The 14711-nt window shown below is 73.4% G+C and overlaps 1 protein-coding gene across 9 annotated transcripts; it reads left to right on the forward strand.

Moving 5' to 3' along the window:
• The first annotated feature begins 213 nt into the window (after positions 1-213).
• FGFR3 (fibroblast growth factor receptor 3) lies at positions 214-14320 on the forward strand. 9 transcript variants are annotated; one of them, XM_051829309.2, is made up of 18 exons: positions 215-373; positions 739-945; positions 4398-4667; positions 4834-4887; positions 5980-6149; positions 6232-6355; positions 6438-6628; positions 8637-8787; positions 9817-10013; positions 10102-10247; positions 10333-10454; positions 10533-10643; positions 11009-11199; positions 12353-12475; positions 12555-12625; positions 12727-12864; positions 12936-13041; positions 13136-14320. In XM_051829309.2, the coding sequence occupies exons 2-18, from the start codon at positions 837-839 to the stop codon at positions 13280-13282; spliced, it is 2421 nt and encodes an 806-aa protein (XP_051685269.1). In that variant the 5' UTR covers positions 215-373; positions 739-836; the 3' UTR covers positions 13283-14320. The 9 variants fall into 9 exon arrangements, with proteins under 9 accessions (XP_069924067.1, XP_051685269.1, XP_051685270.1 ...); XM_051829310.2 differs by having other exon boundaries at positions 9817-10007; positions 10099-10247; XM_051829311.2 differs by having other exon boundaries at positions 9817-10007.
• Positions 14321-14711: the final 391 nt, after the last annotated feature.

Consider the following 14711-nt stretch of genomic DNA (forward strand, 5'->3'; position numbering starts at 1 on the left):
GCTGCCCCAGCCCCGCACGGACAGGCTGCGCCGGGCCTCCCGCGCGACCGCCCTGCCCGGGCTCCCACGCCCTCGGGGACCGGGGGCCGCCCCCGCCGGCCACGCCTCCTCGCCCGGGACCGCCCCGCAGCGCGCGGCGCGGGCGTGGCCTGGGCGGGGCGGGGGCGGGCCGGGCGCGGGCCGTCCCCCCTCGGCCGCCGCGCGCCGGGCAGCCCCTGCTCAGAGCTCGGCGGCGGCGGCGGCGGCGGCGGCGCGGGCAGCTGGCGCCGCGCGGTCCCGTTCGGGCGCACGGACGCACCGGCGGCGGCAGGGGCGGGCTGCGAGCCGGGGCCGTGGGAGCCGCGCGTGGCGAGCCGGGTTCCAGAGGCGCCAGGTGGGTGCGCGGGGCCGGGCGGGCTCTGGGAGGGGTCGCGGGGGCGACCCCCGGAGGGGCCGGGGCGCGCGGCGGGCGCGGGTCCCGAGCGGCCGCTGTGGCAGCTTCCCGCCCTGGGAAGTTTGCCGCCGCCGCCGCCCTGGGAGGGAAGGGGGAGGGAGGGAGGGACCGCGGCGGAGAGGAGGCGGCCGGCGCCAGGCGGCCCGGGAGCCCTGGGCGGCGGCGGCGGCGGCGGCGGCGGCGGCGGGCGGGGCGGCCGGGGGCCGGGGGCCGGAGGGCTCGGGGCTCAGGACCCTGGCCGCGGCCGCCGCTGCCGCGCGCCCCGGGGCCGGTGACGAGGTGCCGCCCTCCTCCTCCTCCCGCAGACTCCGGCGTGCGCCTTCCTCCCTCTCGGGCCCCGGCCGGGCCGTGGGGGGCAGCATGCCCGCGCGCGCCGCCTGAGGACGCCGGCTCGGTCCCCGCCATGGGCGCCCCGGCCCGCGCGCTGGCACTCTGCGTGGCCGTGGTGGTCGTGGCCGGCGTCGTCTGGGAGCCTGCGGGTCCGGAGCGGCGTGTGGTGCGGAGAGCCGCAGGTGAGGACGGAAGGACCCCCACCCCACCCCACCCCCACCCCGCCCCGGGGACTCGGGAGGGCCGGGGTCCGGGCTGGAAGAGGAGTCGGTCGGCAGCGGGCAGCCGGCTCCGAGGTGGGGAGGGGTCGCCGGTGCCGGGCTCTGCTGCCCTCTCTCTGGAGACCGCGGCTCGTGGGAGCCCCCGCCCGGGGCGCGGCTGCCGCCCTAGAAGCCGTCGGTTTGCGCGACCCCATCGTCCCTCGGGTTTTTTGCTGACGGAAAGTTCCTGCTGCCGGTGCCCCCAACCCCCCGCCCTGGCCCCGGTTCCCGGCCAGCCTGGGCCAGCGCGAGACTGGACTTTGGAGGTGGGAGCGACTGCGTGGCGAGGTGACACCTCCCTCCCGGGGTGGGCGCCGCGACTGCGAGGGTGCCGGTCAAAGTCCAGCGGGGCGTCCGGGTGCCGGGAGGAGCGCGCGCCCCGCCGCAGCCCCCAGGTGCCCGGGCGCAGGACGCGGGCGGCGCGGAGCCGGGCTGAGCGCCCGGGCGTCCTTGCTCCGGCGCCGGGCGGGCAGCCGCCCCCCGCCCCCGTGGACCCTCGGCTCGCGCGAGGACCAAGGGTGCGCTCCCCGGCCCCGTGGAGGGCCGCTTTCCCCGCGAGCCTGCGGCCCGGACGGCCGCCGCTTTGTACGTCGCGAGGTGCGCGCGGGGCGGCCGCGGGCGCGCGGCACCGAGGCAGATGGCGGCCCCCGCCCCGAGCCCCCGTCGCCGCGGCGGCTGCAGCCGCGCGAACAATGTCATTTTTTTATGAATGAGAGTGGTCCGGCGCTTGAATGCGCGTGTCATTCACGGCGTGACAGAGGCCGGCGCGAGGTCAGCGCGCGCTTTGAGCGCCTGCTCCGACGGCCCGGCTGCCGGGGGCGCCGAGGGGGCGGCCGCGGGGGCGCATTAGCATTCGCATTCAGATGAAGATATTACTCCCGGCCGACCGGCCGGCCGGGGAGGCGCCTGGGAGGCCCGCCTGGAGGGGGGGCCCCGCCCCCGCACACCCCGGCTGGAGGAACAGGTAGTGAGTTGATGGGACCATAAACTTAATCCGGCTCCTTAACGAGATGGGCCGGGCAGTAAAACACTAAGACCGCGTGAAGGGCAGGGCCAGGGCGCTTTCTCCGGAGCCTGCCTGCTGGGGTCAAGGGCGCCACTGCCCACGCCAGCCCCGTCTCCACGGGGCTGTGTCCTCCGCCGTGGGGGCCTGGCAGTGGCTCTCGGGTGCTGGGAGGCTGGGTCCCCGGGAGCCAGGGGGGTCCCTGGCGGGGTGGGGTGGGTGCGGACCTCCCTCCAGAAGGCAGCTGCAGCCTCCCCACCCCCTCCTGGCAGGGCTGGACTTTGAGCCCAGCAGGCCTCCTGGTGGTTCATTAACCTGGCCTGATCGGCTGGCCTCTGCGCCCAGGAGCCCCTCGGCACCGCCTCCCCCGGCCTCGGGTCAGCGGCCGGAGCGGGGCTGGGGCTGGGGTCAGGGCCCTCCCAAGGGGTCCTGCCGGCCGCTGCCCTGCTGGGCTCGGTTTCCTCACCTGTGTGGGAGGACGGATAATGGCGGGGTTGTTGGGGGATTAGGCCGGATAATCCCGATAAGCTCTCATTAGCTCGCCCGGCCCCCAGCCCCTTTCCCTCTTCTGACTTGTTCAGGAGCTCTGTGGAATGTGTCTGGGTGGAGACTGAGGTGGGCAGGTGAGCCTCAGGACCCCTTAGACGCTGCTGACCCCACCCCTGGACCCACCTGGTGAGGGGGTGTGGCTCTGCTGCTACCCCTGCCCTGTGACCCCTGCACGCTGGGGGCCTCGACTCCTGGCCTGGCTGTGACCTGACCCACGTCAGGGCGTGCTTGGACTGCAGGTGGGAGTCCCCACCTTGTGCTGCAGTTGGGGAAACTGAGGCACAGTCAGGGAGCTCTGTGGGCTCTCCAGGTTGCAGGGCCCTCTGTGGGGCACAGGTGGCACCCTGGGGCTTGACACTGGGGCTGCAGGAGGAGCAGGAGTGGCGGGACCTGCTGACTCTGGGCCCCAGTGCCCGGGTGAGTGGACAAGAGAGAGCCTTCCCCGGGCCGCCTGGCTGGCCTCCCCTGGGTGAGGAGGCGGAGATGAGACCCCAGGGTCCCTGGCCCCTGAGACACCTGGCGGGCAGGGTGGGTGAACAGGTCGGGGCCTCGCTCCTCTCCAGCCGGCACGGGTGGGGGTCCTGGGCGTGGCTGGCCCGGGGCCGCTCTGATTCCTTCTCTGGACCAGGTTGAAGGGAATCCTTGTGTGGACTGCGTGACCTGTCGTGGTGCTCCAGACCAAACCGGAATCAGCCGGCTGTTGCCCTTGGGCCGGGGCCTGGCCTCAGCCTTCTGGGGGGCCTCAGGCAGCTCCTGGTGCTGGGTGGTCCCCGCAGGACACTGTGGCAGGAGCCTCCCCCGGCCACAGGGCCCCCTCGAGGTCTGGCCCTGAGCTGCGGGTCCCTGTGGGATGGGAGCTCCTGTAGAGAGTGCACAGGATGGCAGTGAGCCCTCCTCGCTGGAGGATCCTGACGGAGGCTGGGGCGTGTGGGGGGCGCGTGGAGGGACGGGCCGAATCGGGCCTGGCCAGGGAGCCGGGCACTACTGTGGCCAGAGTGGGCAGCTGGGCCCTCGAATCTAGGCCATACGTCGGCAGAATGACAAGTGATGGCGCAACTGGCCCAGCTGGGCCTGGCCCCCGGGACCACCCACCCCTGTCCCGGGCCCCAAGCCCAGGCCAGCCGCCTGATGGGGAATTGTGTGGCCCTGGCAAGGGAGGCCTGGGGGTAACGGTCACTGAGGCCCTGGTGCGTCCTTGCGGCCCTGGCCCTCATGTCCCCCTGGGAGCCAGGGAGGAGCAGGCCCCGGGGCTGTCCGGCACTGTCAGCTGTAGGCCCAGGCAGCCCGAGCTCCTCACCTGCTGGCCTCCCCCACCCCGCCTCTGTCCTCAGGGGGGCGGCCCCAGGCCCGCGCAGGCAGGCGCCCACACCTGGGTCCTCTCACCCCACAGGCCGAGACCGCGCTGGCTGGCCCCGGGGTGCCCTCTGCATTTCCGCCTTTCCTCCGGCGTGTTCTCTGACCGCCCTGTTGGCGAGGGCTGTGCGACCCAAGACCCCCGGCTCGCGCCTGCTTCCGCTGCTGGCCGCCTCGGGGTTGCCCGCCCCGCTCGGCGTGGGGTGCTGGGGACCTCCGAGCCGCCAGCGCCGTGCGGCCCGTCCTGGTGCTGAGCGCTGTGTGTGAGCTCAGGACCAGGTGTCCCTTTGCTAAAGGACCCTCCCTTGGTGGCTCCTGCCCTTCGGCGTCCGGGCCGGGTGTGCGAGGGGCTGTGGCGCCAGGGGACCTGGCCAGCGCACCAGCCCCCGCTCTGAGCACCGCCCGGCCTGCCTCGCTCAGGGCTGCAGCGTGCGTCAGGAGGTGCCTCACAGTCCCGTGTCCCCTGCAGGGGTGCCCGGGTTGGAGCCCAGCCGACAGGAACAGGTGGTCTTTGGCAGTGGGGACACCGTGGAGCTGAGCTGCCACCTTCCTGGAGGTGGCCCCCTGGGGCCCACCGTCTGGGTCAAGGACGGCACGGGGCTGGCGTCCACGGACCGCATCCTGGTCGGGCCTCAACGGCTGCAGGTGCTGAACGCCTCCCAGGAGGACGCGGGGGCCTACAGCTGCCGGCAGCGGCTCACGCAGCGTGTGCTGTGCCACTTCATTGTGCGGCTGACCGGTGAGTGCCGGCTGGGCTGCGCCAGGCAGCGGGAGGCCGCTGGGGGGCCCCGGGTTGTGTGGCCGCAGCACCCCAGCCCCGAGGGGAGGGTCCCCCGAAGGACGAGGGGCCTGGCGCAGGTCGGGGAGAGAGACGGCCAGCGCCCCCTCGTGCCCCTTTGCCGCAGAGGCTCCGTCCTCGGGAGATGACGAAGACGGCGAGGATGAGGCCGAAGACACAGGTGAGGCCTGCTCCCCACCTGCGGGGCCTGGGTCGCCCGGGGCTGGGGGGAGGGGCAGCCACCGGTGTGTGTGTGCCGCAGGGCACAGGGCGACTACCACCATCCACCCCACCCCCACCCCCACTGAGGGGTGGTGGGTGAGTAGGGGATTGTGGCCTCTGCCCAGCAGGGAGGGGCCGGTCTGGGTCCATGGGGCTTCTGGGTTTGGAGCAGCTGGATTTGAGATGCTGAGAGACGGGACGTGGTGGGGTGGACACTGGGGACAGTCACAGTGTGGACAGGGCCTGGGGCCTCCGAGAGTGGATAGGCGAGGACTGGCCAGGGCCTGTTGAGCTGTGCAGAGTGGCGAGCCGCCGTGTGGGCAGCTCCCGTCCCGAGGGGCCGCTGGGCTTCCCCGTCCACCTTCCCTCAGCTGCCAGGGTGTTCAGGGCCGAATTCCGGCTCCGCTGCACCCCAGCCCCTGGCTCTGCCCCCGGGCCGTCCCGGGCGGGCGCTTTGCTGGGGTCCTTTGTGGCTCGCGCCGTGAGGGTCCTTGGAGGGCTGCCTTGCATCGCCTGGCAGTGGGCATGGTTGGGTCACCCGGCCGGGCAGGCTGCTTTCTGGCGGCTGCCCGGGCTGCTCCCCACGTGTGCCTGTGCCCTCAGAGACTGCGAGTCTGTGGGAGTGAGGCCCTGCACGGGAAAGCAGCCCCCCACTCCCACCCCGAGGAAGAGAGAAAACCAGTTGGGTGGTGAGGGTGGGGGTGGCCGGGGCCTCCAGAGGTGCCCGGAATGGAGGGGAGTAGCTGGGCTCCCGGGTTCTAGGGGCTGCCCCTGGGGCTCCCCTCCCCAAGCCGCTGGCAGGGCGGGTCCCGGCTTGCCACTCGGCTGAGCCTGCGCTGAGTGCCGGGCCTCCCTGCCTGCCTGTGCCTCCCGGGCGCGGGGTGTGAGCTCCCCTGGGAGTCAGCCTTGCACGCGGAAGGCTCCTAGGCCAGGGTGGACCCCTGGACCTCAGCTCTGACCACACACAGCACAGTGGGTGCTGCTGGTGGGAGCCTGAGCTGGGGTCGGGCCGGGCCCCGCTATAGCCGTCCTCGGGCCCCTCCACCCGCAGGGGCCCCTTACTGGACCCGGCCCGAGCGGATGGACAAGAAGCTGCTGGCGGTGCCGGCCGCCAACACCGTCCGCTTCCGCTGCCCGGCCGCCGGCAACCCGACGCCCTCCATCTCCTGGCTGAAGAATGGCAAAGAGTTTCGCGGCGAGCACCGCATCGGCGGCATCAAGGTGGGCGGGGCCTCGGGCCGGGGGCGGGGCTAGAGGCGGGGCCGGGGGCGGGCGCTCACTGCGCCTGCGCGTGCGCCCGCAGCTGCGGCACCAGCAGTGGAGCCTGGTGATGGAGAGCGTGGTGCCATCGGACCGCGGCAACTACACGTGCGTGGTGGAGAACAAGTTCGGCAGCATCCGGCAGACGTACACGCTGGACGTGCTGGGTGAGCCGGGGGCGCGGGGCCGGGCCGGGGCCGGGTGGGCGCGTCCCGGCGCCGCCGCCGCTGAGCCCCGCCTGCCCCGCAGAGCGCTCCCCGCACCGGCCCATCCTGCAGGCCGGGCTGCCCGCCAACCAGACGGCCGTGCTGGGCAGCGACGTGGAGTTCCACTGCAAGGTGTACAGCGACGCGCAGCCGCACATCCAGTGGCTGAAGCACGTGGAGGTGAACGGCAGCAAGGTGGGCCCCGACGGCACGCCCTACGTCACCGTGCTGAAGGTGGGCGCCGCTGGCGGCCGCGAGGGGCGGGTGGACGGCGGGGGGGGGCAGCCGAGGCCCCGACGGCAGGCCCTAGGTCACCGTGCTGATGTGGGCGCCGCTGAGGGTGGAGAGGGAGAGGCCCCGACGGCACGTCCTACATCACTGTGCTGATGTGGGCGCCGCTGAGGGTGGTGGTCGAGGCCCCGACAGCACGCCCTACGTCACCGTGCTGATGCGGGCGCTGCTGAGGGTGGGGGTCGAGGCCCCGACAGCACGCCCTACGTCACCGTGCTGATGCGGGCGCCGCTGAGGGTGGGGGTCGAGGCCCCGACAGCACGCCCTACGTCACCGTGCTGATGCGGGCGCCGCTGAGGGTGGGGGTCGAGGCCCCGACAGCACGCCCTAGGTCACCGTGCTGATGTGGGCGCCGCTGAGGGTGGGGGTCGAGGCCCCGACAGCACGCCCTACGTCACCGTGCTGATGCGGGCGCTGCTGAGGGTGGGGGTCGAGGCCCCGACAGCACGCCCTACGTCACCGTGCTGATGCGGGCGCTGCTGAGGGTGGGGGGCCAGGCCCCGACGGCACGCCCTAGGTCACCGTGCTGAAGGTGGGCGCCGCTGGCAGCCGTGAGGGGCTGGCGGATGACGGGGGTGGGGGGGAGGCCCCGACGGCACACCCTACGTCACCGTGCTGATGTGGGCGCTGAGGGTGGAGAGGGAGAGGCCCCGACCGCACGTCCTACATCACCGTGCTGATGTGGGCACTGCTGAGGGTGGGGGGCCAGGCCCCGACGGCACGCCCTACGTCACCATGCTGAAGGTGGGCGCCACTGGCGGCCGCGAGGGGCGGGCGGGGGGCAACCAAGGCTCCGACGGCACGCCCTATGTCACCGTGCTGATGTGGGCACCGCTGGCAGCTGTGAGGGGCGGGCGGACGGTGGGGGGGCAGCCGAGGCTCCGATGGCAGGCCCTACGTCAGCGTGCTGATGTGGGCGCCGCTGAGGGTGGAGAGGGAGAGGCCCCGACGGTAGGCCCTAGGTCACCGTGCTGAAGGTGGGCGCCGCTTGCGGCCGTGAGGGGCGGTCGGACGGCGGGGGCGGGGGCAGCCGAGGCTCTGACAGCATGCCCTACGTCAGCGTGCTGATGTGGGCGCCGCTGAGGGTGGGGGCGAGGCCCCGACAGCATGTCCTAGGTCACCGTGCTGACCGTAGGTGCCGCCGGTGGCCGAGGGGCAAGTGGGCCAGGGGTGGGGGCAAGGCCCTGACAGCACGCCCTAATTCACTGTGCTGACGGTGGGCACCGCTGGCCGCTGGGATGGGGGTGAGGCTCCGATGGCAGGCCCTAGTTCACCGTGCTGACGGTGGGCGCCGCTGGGATGGGGGTGAGGCCCCGACGGCAGGCCCTCGGTCGCCGTGCTGATGGTGGGCGCCGCTGGGATGGGGGCGAGACCCCCATGGCACGCCCTAGGTCACTGTGCTTGCCGTAGGTGCCACTGGTGGCCGCGAGGGGCAGGTGGGCCGGGGGTGGGGGGTGAGGCCCCCACGGCACGTCCCAGGTCGCCGTGCTGATGGTGGGCGCCACTGGCTGCTGGGATGGGGGCGAGGCACGGATGGCACGCCCGAGATCGCCCTGCTGACGGTGGGGAGGCGAAGCCGAGGCCCGCGCCTCGCCGTGCTGCGCCGCCTGAGCCTGTCCAGGGGGACAGCAGGGTGGCGCCGCGGAGCAGAGCTGGCCCTGACTGGCAGTCGCTGCCGCGGGCCCCCCCTGGTGCTCCCCCCCTTGCTTTGTTCCCGCGGCCACAGGGGTGGGGGCCACCCGAGTTGGGAGCTTGCGACACTCAGAGCCCAAAGAGAAACATCTGTTCCGTGAGATGCCGGCCTGCCGGGGTGGGGAGCCCGGCCCAGCCCCGTCTTGCGAAAGCACAGCCCGCTGCCGCCTTGGGGCGCCTCCACACCTCCTCCAGGCGGCCCTCCCGGCTCGCTCGCAGGGGCTGCCCCCCCCTGAGCCGGGTCTCTTGTCCCCCGCAGTCCTGGATCAGTGAGAATGTGGAGGCCGACGCGCGCCTGCGTCTGGCCAATGTGTCGGAGCGGGACGGGGGCGAGTACCTCTGTAGAGCCACCAATTTCATAGGCGTGGCCGAGAAGGCCTTTTGGCTGCGTGTTCACGGGCCCCAAGCAGGTAACGACTCTGTCCCACGCCTGCCTGGCACGCGGAGCTCCAGCTCCAGCGCCCTGGCGTCGCCTGCCTGCACGCCCCGCACGTCCCCCGTCCCGCTCGCTCCCTGCCCTGCGCCCTTGCCGCCCGCTCCGCCCGCAACACCGGCAGCAGCGCCAGCCTGCCTGCCCAGACCACCTGCTTCGAGCCCCGCCCCGCGGCCGTGCCGACCCCGCCCACGCCCCCAGCATCCCCGGCAGGCCCTCCGAGCGCCTGCTCCCCTGGCCCCGCCGGCCACCTGCTTGCGTGTGCCCCGCGCCTGCCCGCGCCTGCCCGCGCCTGCCTGCCCACCCCGGCCCCCGCCCGCGCTAACCCCGCATGCCGGCTCCCGCCCGCCTGACGCTCCCCTGGGACAGAGGACTCGCCGGTGGAGGGACTGGCTTCGGGCTCGGAGCGGACGCACGAGGCGGAGGGCCCTCGGGGCCGTGGCCGCGGCCGAGGTGGCGGCGGCCGAGGTGGCGGTGGCGCGTTTTCCTTGCAGCCTGGCTGGATCGTCGTGGACTCTGGCGCGGGCCCGTGGGGCGGTGCTGGCCCTGGCCTATCGCTCTGTTCTCTCTCCTAGACGGCGGGCGCTAACACCACCGACAAGGAGCTAGAGGTTCTGTCTTTGCGCAATGTCACCTTTGAGGATGCGGGGGAGTACACGTGCCTGGCGGGCAATTCTATCGGGTTTTCCCATCACTCTGCGTGGCTGGTGGTGCTGCCAGGTACTGGTTCTCGCTGCTGCTGCTGCTCGCTCTGCTCCTGTACTCTCGGGCCGCTGGCTCGGGCACGCGGGAGCCGCCGGCTCGGTCGGGGGCTCCCAGCCCCGCGCAGCGGCCGCTCCCGCGTCTCCCCTGCGCCTGGGTGGTGGTGCGGCCGCGCTGGCTCTGCTGGGCTCTCTGCTCCCGGGCCTGCCCCCTCCTGACTCCCAGGCCACCGCGACCGCAGCAGCGGCCTCCGCACGACAGGGTCCCCCCCGACGCTGGGGTCCCAACGCCCGTGTCTTTGCAGCCGAGGAGGAGCTGGCGGCGGCCGGCGAGGCGGGCAGCGTGTACGCGGGCGTCCTCAGCTACGGCGCGGGCTTCTTCCTCTTCATCCTGGTGGTGGGCGCCGTGACGCTCTGCCGCCTGCACAGCCCCCCCAAGAAGGGGCTGGGCTCCCCGACGGTGCACAAGGTGTCCCGCTTCCCGCTGAAGCGCCAGGTAACAGAAAGTAGCTACGAGGTTCCAGCGCCGCCGCCCCGCCCCGCCCCGCCCCCGCCGTGCGGCCCCAACCTGCCCCTGCCGACCCAAGCAGGTGTCCTTGGAGTCCAGCTCGTCCATGAACTCCACGACGCCGCTGGTGCGCGTGGCGCGGCTGTCCTCCGCCGAGGGGCCCACGCTGGCCAACGTGTCCGAGCTCGAGCTGCCCGCCGACCCGCAGTGGGAGCTGTCCCGGGCCCGGTCAGTGGCGGCGGCGGGCGGGCTGCGGGGGCGGGGCGGGCCGCGGGCGCGGGCCCTGCTGCATGGAGTCTCTCTCCGCCGCCAGGCTGACCCTCGGGAAGCCCCTGGGAGAGGGCTGCTTCGGCCAGGTGGTCATGGCCGAGGCCATCGGCATCGACAAGGACCGGGCCGCCAAGCCCGTCACCGTGGCCGTGAAGATGCTGAAAGGTGAGCGGGAGGGGCGCCCGGGCGGGGCGGGGCGGGGCGGGGTGTGGGCGCCGCCTGACGCGCCCCCCGCGCCCGCAGACGATGCCACCGACAAAGACCTGTCGGACCTGGTGTCGGAGATGGAGATGATGAAGATGATCGGGAAGCACAAGAACATCATCAACCTGCTGGGCGCCTGCACGCAGGGCGGTAGGAGCGGCGCGGCGGGGCGGGGCGGGGCCTGCACGCGGGGCGGTAGGAGCCGCGGGGCGGGGCGGGGCGGGGCGGGGCGGGGCCTGCACGCAGGGCGGGGGCGGGGCGGGGCGGAGGGGCGGGCGGGGCCTGCACGCAGGGTGGGGGCGGGGCGGGGTGGGGCGGGGCCTGCACGCGGGGCGGGGCCTGCACGCGGGGCGGGGCGGGGCCTGCACGCAGGGCGGGGGGCGGGGCGGGGCGGAGGGGCGGGCGGGGTTCCTACGCAGGGTGGGCGCTCCCCGCGGCTCCCATGACCCTCTGCGTAGCGCAGCCCCCCTACCCCCCGGGTCAGCTGGGCTGAGCGCTGCGCCCGGTGCCCGCAGGGCCCCTGTACGTGCTGGTGGAGTTCGCGGCCAAGGGCAACCTGCGGGAGTACCTGCGGGCGCGCCGGCCTCCGGGCATGGACTACTCGTTCGACACCTGCAGGCTGCCCGAGGAGCAGCTCACCTTCAAGGACCTGGTGTCCTGCGCCTACCAGGTGGCCCGGGGCATGGAGTACCTGGCCTCGCAGAAGGTGCGTGGCGGGCGGGGTCGGAGTGCGTGTGCGTGTGCGAGAGCGACGCTGAGCCCTGACCCCGCCCCCAGCCCAGTGCAGCCGCGGGGACCTGGCCGCCCAGAGGGTGCGCTGCCGGGTGCTGACCCTGACCCCCCCCCCCGCCCCCAGTGCATCCACAGGGACCTGGCCGCCCAGAGGGTGCGCTGCCGGGTGCTGACCCTGACCCCTCCCCCCGCCCCCAGTGCATCCACAGGGACCTGCTCGCCCAGGGGGTGCGCTGCCGGGTGCTGACCCCCCCCCCCCGCCCCCAGTGCATCCACAGGGACCTGCTCGCCCAGGGGGTGCGCTGCCGGGTGCTGACCCTGACCCCTCCCCCGCCCCCAGTGCATCCACAAGGACCTGCTCGCCCAGGGGGTGCGCTGCCGGGTGCTGACCCCCCCTCCCGCCCCCAGTGCATCCACAAGGACCTGGCCGCGGGGTGCTGACCCTGACCTCCCCCCCCGCCCCCAGTGCATCCACAGGGACCTGGCCACGGGGTGCTGACCCTGACCCCACCCCCGCCCCCAGTGCATCCACGGGGACCTGGCCGCGGGGTGCTGACCCTGACCCCCCTCCCCCGCCCCCAGTGCATCCACGGGGACCTGGCCGCGGGGTGCTGACCCTGACACCCCCCCCCCCGCCCCCAGTGCAGCCGCGGGGAACTGGCTGCCCCTCTAGAGGGTGCGCTGCCGGGTGCTGACCCTGACTCCCCACCTCGCCCCGAGTGCATCCACGGGGACCTGGCCGCGGGGTGCTGACCCTGACCCCCCGCCCCCGCCCCCAGCGCAGCCACGGGGACCTGGCCGCGGGGTGCTGACCCTGACCCCCCTCCCCCGCCCCCAGCGCAGCCACGGGGACCTGGCCGCGGGGTGCTGACCCTGACCCCCCCCCCGCCCCCAGTGCATCCACAAGGACCTGGCCGCGGGGTGCTGACCCTGACCCCCCTCCCCCGCCCCCAGCGCAGCTGCGGCGACCTGGCCGCGGGGTGCTGACCCTGACCCCACCCCCGGCCCTAGTGCATCTACAGGGACCTGGCCGCGGGGTGCTGACCCTGACCACCCCCCCCCGCCCCCAGTGCATCCACGGGGACCTGGCCGCGGGGTGCTGACCCTGACCCCTCCCCCGCCCCCAGTGCATCCACAGGGACCTGGCCGCCCGCAACGTGCTGGTGACCGAGGACAACGTGATGAAGATCGCGGACTTCGGCCTGGCCCGCGACGTGCACAACCTCGACTACTACAAGAAGACCACCAATGTGAGCCCGGCCCGGGGCGGGGGGCCTGGTGCCCGCCGCGTGCCCCCGCCAACAGCCTCGCCCCCCCCTCCCCTCACAGGGCAGGCTGCCCGTGAAGTGGATGGCGCCCGAGGCCCTGTTTGACCGCGTCTACACCCACCAGAGCGATGTGTAGGTGTCTGGGGGCGGAGCCGGAGCTGGCCCGGGGTGGCGGGTGGGGGCGGAGCCGGAGCTGGCCTGGGCTGGGCGGCTGACCTCCGCCCTGCCCCCAGCTGGTCCTTCGGGGTCCTGCTTTGGGAGATCTTCACGCTGGGGGGCTCGCCGTACCCCGGCATCCCTGTGGAGGAACTGTTCAAGCTGCTGAGAGAGGGCCACCGCATGGACAAGCCGGCCAACTGCACGCACGACCTGTGAGCGCCGCGCCGCCCCCGCCCCGCCCCGCCCCGCCCCGCCCGCACGCCTGAGCGCCCCCCACCCGCAGGTACATGATCATGCGGGAGTGCTGGCACGCGGCGCCCTCGCAGAGGCCCACCTTCAAGCAGCTCGTGGAGGACCTGGACCGCGTCCTCACCGTGACGTCCACTGACGTGAGTGCCGGACGCCCGGGCTGGGGGCGGGGGGCGGGGGGCGGGGCCGGCATGGCGGCCGCTGACCCGCCCCCGCCCCCGCCCGCGCCCGCAGGAGTACCTGGACCTGTCGGCGCCCTTCGAGCAGTACTCCCCGGGCGGCCAGGACAGCCCCAGCGCCAGCTCCTCCGGGGACGACTCCGTGTTCACCCACGACCTGCTGCCCCCCGCGCCCCCCAGCAGCGGGGGCCCGCGGACTTGAAGGGCCGGGCGCCCCAGGCCTGTGAGAGCCCACCCTGCCGCCGCTGCCCAGTGCCCTGGCCTCGGGTGCGCGTGCGTGTGCGTGTGTGCGCGCGTGTGTGCGTGTGTGGCTGTCCCGAGGCCGCGGACAAGGACAGCAGCACGGAGGGGACCAGAAGTAGAATGTAGGGGACGCCCCCCACCCCCGCCGCCAGACCCCTGGGAGGGAGGAGCGGCCGGGCCCGAGCTGAGCCTGCCCTGCCCGGGGGCTCCGAGCCAGATTACGGGTACCTGAGGGCGGCAGCCTGGCCTCTGCCCGGCAGGCTTCTTCCAGACGCGCGCGAGTGTGGACCTCCGCGTCCGGGAGGAGGGGGCCGCTGGCGCCGCCCACGCAGAGGCCCGCGGGGCGCGAGGGATTTCCTGGCACTGCAGTTTTGTTCTAAAAATTGTACCTGGACCTGGATATTTATCGGCCCCCCAGACCCCCGGCCCCGCCCCGGCCCCTTTTAACTTATTCACAGCCGAGCCGGCCGAGGCCCGGCGCTCGCCGCGGAGGTGGAGCCGTGCGGACGGCTCGTTCCCCTCGGCCGTCCCTGGCGGGAAATGAGATTTCTGGAGGGGATTTGGTTTTTTGACTTCAAGGCAAGCTGGTATTTCCACACCAACCCTGCTTCTAATTGCTGCCTGTGCCGGGCGGGGCGGGGAGCCGGCCCTGCGTGCAGGCTCCACGTTGTCAGATGTTACAAGTTTATATCTATCTATATCTATAATTTATTGCGTTTTTACAAGGTGCATTTGCCGTAGACTTAACACTTCTTGCGCAACGCTTCTAGACTTTTACAGCCTGGGCTGCTACTTTTCAAAGCTTGGGAGTGAAAGCTGCCGGTCGAGTTTCTTCCTTTTGTACTGTTTGGGTGGCCGGCTGTCCCTGCACGGCCAGCGGCGGCCAGCGGGCGGGGCCCAGTGGCCCAGTGGGCAGGGCTGCCAGGCCCCGGTGGTGGGTGTGGCTGTGTTAACCCAGCCGACGGACTTTCCAGAACATAAAGACGACCGGTTCCGAGCTCTGCCTGGTGCCTCCTCGCTTCTGTTGTCTCGGGACCCTGGGCAGTCCCTGTCCCCTCCCGCTGCCTGTCAGGTGTCCCCATGAGAGGGGCAGTGAGGGTGAGGACGCTCCCAGGCCCCCGCTGCTGGCAGGCAGAACTGAGGCTGGGGGCCGGAGGCTGGGGACGGCAGGAGCAGTGTCCCCGGGGCGTGGGCCGTGGAGCCCTGTGGCTGCCCCCAGCTCAGCGGCCCAGCCCCGGGTTCACTCAGGGGCGGGGTGGCTTCGGGAGCTGCTCTGAGCCCTTGCTTGGCCCCACTGACTCCGGCCACACCCCTGGGAGGGTGGCGGCTGCTCCAGTCCTGCCGGCTCCCCTGGCCCTCCCAGGCCTGTCTGGACAAATGCTGCTGGG

This window comes from Oryctolagus cuniculus, chromosome 2 (assembly GCF_964237555.1).
Source record: "Oryctolagus cuniculus chromosome 2, mOryCun1.1, whole genome shotgun sequence".
NCBI lineage: Eukaryota > Metazoa > Chordata > Mammalia > Lagomorpha > Leporidae > Oryctolagus > Oryctolagus cuniculus.

Bases quoted from the DNA above. Each gene is read 5' to 3' on its own strand.
- FGFR3 (XM_051829309.2), top strand. From the start codon at position 837: ATGGGCGCCCCGGCCCGCGCGCTGGCACTCTGCGTGGCCGTGGTGGTC. The intron at 4,668-4,833 runs GTGAGTGCCGGC...CCTTTGCCGCAG, and splicing joins CTTCATTGTGCGGCTGACCG to AGGCTCCGTCCTCGGGAGAT. The intron at 10,455-10,532 runs GTGAGCGGGAGG...CCGCGCCCGCAG, and splicing joins GGCCGTGAAGATGCTGAAAG to ACGATGCCACCGACAAAGAC.